Raw genomic sequence first — 4,820 nt, 5'->3', positions numbered from 1 at the left:
ATATATATATATATATATATATATACTCCTTTCTTGATGTTTGTAACACCATCGAGACCAACGAGTCGTAGTTAAATCGGAATATTTGAAGGTACACATGTGGAGAGGAATTGAAAAATTTAGAGGATAGATGTGCTACAGAGGAATGGATAAGAAGGTATTGGCGCACTGTGTAGAGGGTGGGACCCACTGAAGATGATGAAGAGATGGAGATTTAGTGCACTGTGAGGTGACTTGAGCAGAACAAGCAGAAAGGTTGAATGTTCTTTTTTTTACAATCTATTTTTATTTGGAAGCGATAGAGTAGGCAGTTATAAAAGAAATTTTGTGGCATAAAGTTGATTGTTAGGGTGCTGTGGTGAGTGACGAACACGTTACGAGGTTCAACGGCCTCATTTACATGTACCTTCGTAAGATTTGGTGAAAACAACTGCAACAAAACCCATAAACCGTCCATCTTGTGCTCACCATGCAAAGAAGCAGAATGGAAGCGTAACCATATATTAGCTATTACAATAAAGAGACTCTGTTGATGCTATGCTGTCCAAAACTTTATATGTACGTGCGTATGTGTGTAACATACACATTTACTTCAAAGATCGAATATATTTAGTGTCGACATCATTTAAGCATCTTTATGTACGCCTGTCAATCTATCGTTATGTATGTATATCTATCGCTAATCTGTATGCTAGTATTTCCCTATTTTTTCACATAGAGAAGTGCGCGCGCTCATACACACAAATGTATACAAATACATGCGCACACACACAAATACATACAAATATATATATATATATATATATATATATATATATATAATTATACAGATGAGCACGCATACATATACATACACACATACGCGTGAATATATTTATCTATATATAACTACTTATTTGTTTTTTTCTTTTGAAGAGTCATGTATTTATCTATTGTTTATCTTATTTTTATCCTACAGAAATCTTTGGTGTATTCTCCTCCGTTAAGGAAACATTACCAAGTAACAAAGCAGAATGTCAAACCAACAACTTTCCGATTTCCAAAAGAACAAAATCCTTCGTGTCTTTAACACATTTTATGGTAAGCAATATACTGCTGTTTTATTAAACATTTATTCTACAACGGTCTTCGTGCGCTTTCTTTCAAAAGAAGAGACTGTCCTGACAAAAGATACGAAATATACGAACGTTCGTTTTTATAATGACTGATACTCGTTATGTATCTTTTTCTGTTCTTTGAATTTATTCAAGAAAGTCTTTGAATTTTGCTTATAAAAATGGGTTAAGCTCAGACTATGGAACAAAGCTCTCACTTCGGAAATTTCTCGTCCCCAGGAAAGGCCTATATTATGTTGGATATTTATAATGTCATTAGTATTTTTGCTGTGTATAGTTTGACCATATAATACATATCATATAGTACAATTTATTAGGCTGAAAACTTTAGCTTTTCCCGATTATTTCGTATGCATGTATAAGTGAGCATTTATACATACAAGCATATGTGTGTGTGTGTGTGTGTGTATGAATGCATGTATAAATGTATGTATGTGTGTATGTATGTACGTATGTTGACTGTATGTTCGTTGTTAGTTTTATCACCGAAAGAAAGATTCCACTTATAACTCCTGAAGCAAGACTCTTGCATTGAATGCTTGCTTGCACGCACAGACGCATGCGTACAAGCAAGGATGCCATCACAAACTTATGCTACTAAATATTTATACGTACGTATACGCATGCGCGAGAGCATGGATGACATAGTTTATGTAGACATTACGGTATGCTGAAATGCATGAATCTTTTACATGTTTTAATGTACCTTTGACAACTTGTAGCAACGATGTTCTGATTACAGGCCCCAGTTCCCTCGCCTAGAAATTGGTAACCTTGCGATGGATCGGCCTACAAGGGTGAGATGACCCCAAAAGAGGAATTGCGAAATATGTTTTGTATTCAGCAATCGAAAGGATTATTAGTGCTACCCGTACCCTGAGTCCCAATCGGTTGATATTTGTTGTTCAACAGCGTCGGAGGATGGATGAATAACACATCTACAATATGCTCACATATGCACACATGCATGCACCTATATACGTATATATTTATGAATGCATTTTAAAATAGGATAAAATCTTTATAAGAATTTAATCAAGTAGTCAGCGTGAAAACCTCATAAGGGAAAAAAATTATAATTATTCCCTTTAAATATATTTATTTATTTATATTAAGGGCATTACTACACATAAATGCCTCGTGCTATTAGGGACACTTAAAGTCACAACTACCATAATAAATACACAGGGTACACTGTGTATTTATTATGGTAGTTTTGACTTTAAGAGTCCCTAATAGCGTGAGGCATTTACGTGTAGTAATGCCCTTAATATAAATAAATAAATATATTTATGTATGCATTTATGTACCTATGTATCTACCTATTGATGCATGTATATATTTTCTTTTCTATTTTTGCTTATTTAATTTCTTTTCCTGGAAAGGATCTGCATCAAATTTTTTTTAAAAACCCCCAAAAATAACAAGATCTACATCGCTGAGAAAAATGATATTGGATGTTAGGCGTTGAACTTTCGAAAAATTCTTGCATAATTTTGCTATTCTGACTCTATTTGTTATTCAGGCTCTATTCGTAAGTTGCATAATAACTGATCAACTTTCTTCGAAATTGCCAACTTTTCGAGATCATCACTTTGGCGTTTACTAACAGTCAAAAGCACCAATAATTATTTATACAAATGTGATTCTAATATCAGGTAGAATATTTATGAACACTGTCTTCGAAATATACAGTTTCGAATAAGGTCTTCATAAATATTCTCCTTCTTATTGATTTTGGAACAAATCTTCACACCTGCAAGTAATTTGATCTCCGTGACGGTACATGATTTTTCTTCTCTCATACCGTAATCGAATACATCAGACCTGCTATTTAATATTAATTCTTCAGAGAAGAGCTAATATTAATGCTACATCGCAATTCCTTGTGTTAGCAAGTATTCAGTACCGAGGGCGTCGTCTCTTTTTTATTGCAGGAGAGTCGTTTCTATGAAAGACAATGAAGAATTCTTTAACAACATTAAATTCTTTTCTACTCTAGGCACAAGGCCCGAAATTTTCGGCGAGTTGTGGCGGCAATAGATTAAAAGACACCAGTACGCAACTGGTACTTAATTTATTTATCGAATTCGAAAGGATGAAAAGCAAAGTCGACCTCGGCTGAATTTGAACTCAGAACGTAAAGACAGACGAAGCACCGCTAAGCATTTCGTCCGGCGTGCTAACGTTTCTGCCAGCTCGCCGCCTTATGTCAATATTTATGTTAATATCTATTAGGCAATTCTAGCTCTCCCTGTAAGGAAAAAGTGACATAGAGACCAATAATATAAATTAACGTACAAGTGGCTGAGAACTCTACAGTCACGCGTTATTCAGCTGACGATCATAAGGTTGAGAGTTCGATTCCCGGTGACGCGTTGTGTCCTTGAGCAAGGCACTTTATTTCACTTTTGCACCAGTCCACTCAGATCGCAAAAATGAATTGCACTCGTATTTCAAAGGGCCAGCCTTGTCACACTGTGTGCCACGCTGAATCTCCCTGAGAACTACGTTAAGGGTACGCGTGTCTGTGGAGGTCTCAGCCACTTGCACGTTAATTCCACAAATGGGCTGTTCTGTTGATCGGATCAACTGGAACTCTTGTCGTTTAAACCGACGGATTGCCAGTGTTTAGGGATGTTGAAAATTTCATTATCGTGCAGTTTTAAGAGTTATAGGAAGCGAAGTGCGGTGACGATTATATTTCTGGCGGCAACTGAATGAGACATGAATTCACGGAAATATAGTTAGCATTAGTTAACTTGTCAAGCTAGTTTGATGTAATTAGGCGTGAAGACAAAGTAACAGCAGGGTTCGACAAAACTAGTTATGATTAGCGTCGGCGAATAATGAGTACACACAATTGAAAATAACATAAATTGTTTTATCGACGAGTGATGTCTAATGATTCGAAAAAGAATCTTCGTCGGGAGACATATATATAATGTTTCCTGGTTGCGCTGGATAAATAGATTCATAGAAGCCATTAGATGAACTGTTTATATACAACCTGCGCTGATGCTTGTGAGAATAAAACCTGTTTGGTTACGAGAACGATTAGGTGAATTAATTCTTGTTCCAAGCAAATATTTGTTGCAATCGATTTTCTAAAACCGCAGACTGTCAGAAAACTTCTGTTTTAGTAATTAAAACTGTTGATATAACGATGTGTTTGGTCCCTATTCTTCTTTTAGTCATTAAAATATCACATTAAAATGTTTGCTATAAGGCTAATTCCCTGCCTCGTCTAAATCAGTTCTAACCGAACCTAGAAAATTCTAGAATATTATCAGGAACCGTTGTGAACCAAAATGAAATGTCTTCGCACACAAATTGACTGTAGGAGGTTTTAGAATACCAAAACATCCAGAACATGGTGTATGTTCAAAGCTAATCGAATTTTAAAGATATTGCCAGCATTGGGTGAAGAACTTAGTGTTGTGATCGTTTAATAATTTCAATTTCTTTCAAAGAAGTGAAACCTGACTTGAAATACAATTTGACGAAAAATAAAGTTTTGCATTGGAGATATAGAGATGCTTCTGGACGTAAACTGGTTTACATAGTACAGCAGACAAATAGTTTTTGAAAGGACTCCCATATAAAAGCATATTACATAGCTTCGTATTTTATGAATTTTCTCGTTATTAATTCCTTTCTGCACGTCTTTCTACAAAAATTTATATATATATATATACATATATA

The 4,820-nt window shown here is 35.2% G+C and overlaps 1 protein-coding gene across 1 annotated transcript in view; it reads left to right on the top strand.

Annotated features, from left to right (window-relative positions):
- LOC106869419 (sarcoplasmic calcium-binding proteins I, III, and IV) overlaps window positions 1-4,820 on the top strand; it is a 70,351-nt gene that overhangs the window by 13,767 nt on the left and 51,764 nt on the right. Inside the window, exon 2 of the mRNA XM_014915151.2 lies at window positions 959-1,080. Within this exon, the coding sequence (XP_014770637.1) occupies window positions 1,014-1,080 (67 nt within the window). The 5' untranslated portion in view covers window positions 959-1,013. The remainder of the gene's footprint in view (window positions 1-958; window positions 1,081-4,820) is intronic.

The sequence above is a fragment of the Octopus bimaculoides genome, chromosome 10 (genome assembly GCF_001194135.2).
Source record: "Octopus bimaculoides isolate UCB-OBI-ISO-001 chromosome 10, ASM119413v2, whole genome shotgun sequence".
NCBI lineage: Eukaryota > Metazoa > Mollusca > Cephalopoda > Octopoda > Octopodidae > Octopus > Octopus bimaculoides.
Note: the sequence above shows the minus strand (reverse complement) of the source record. Positions and strands in the feature narration are given on the sequence as shown.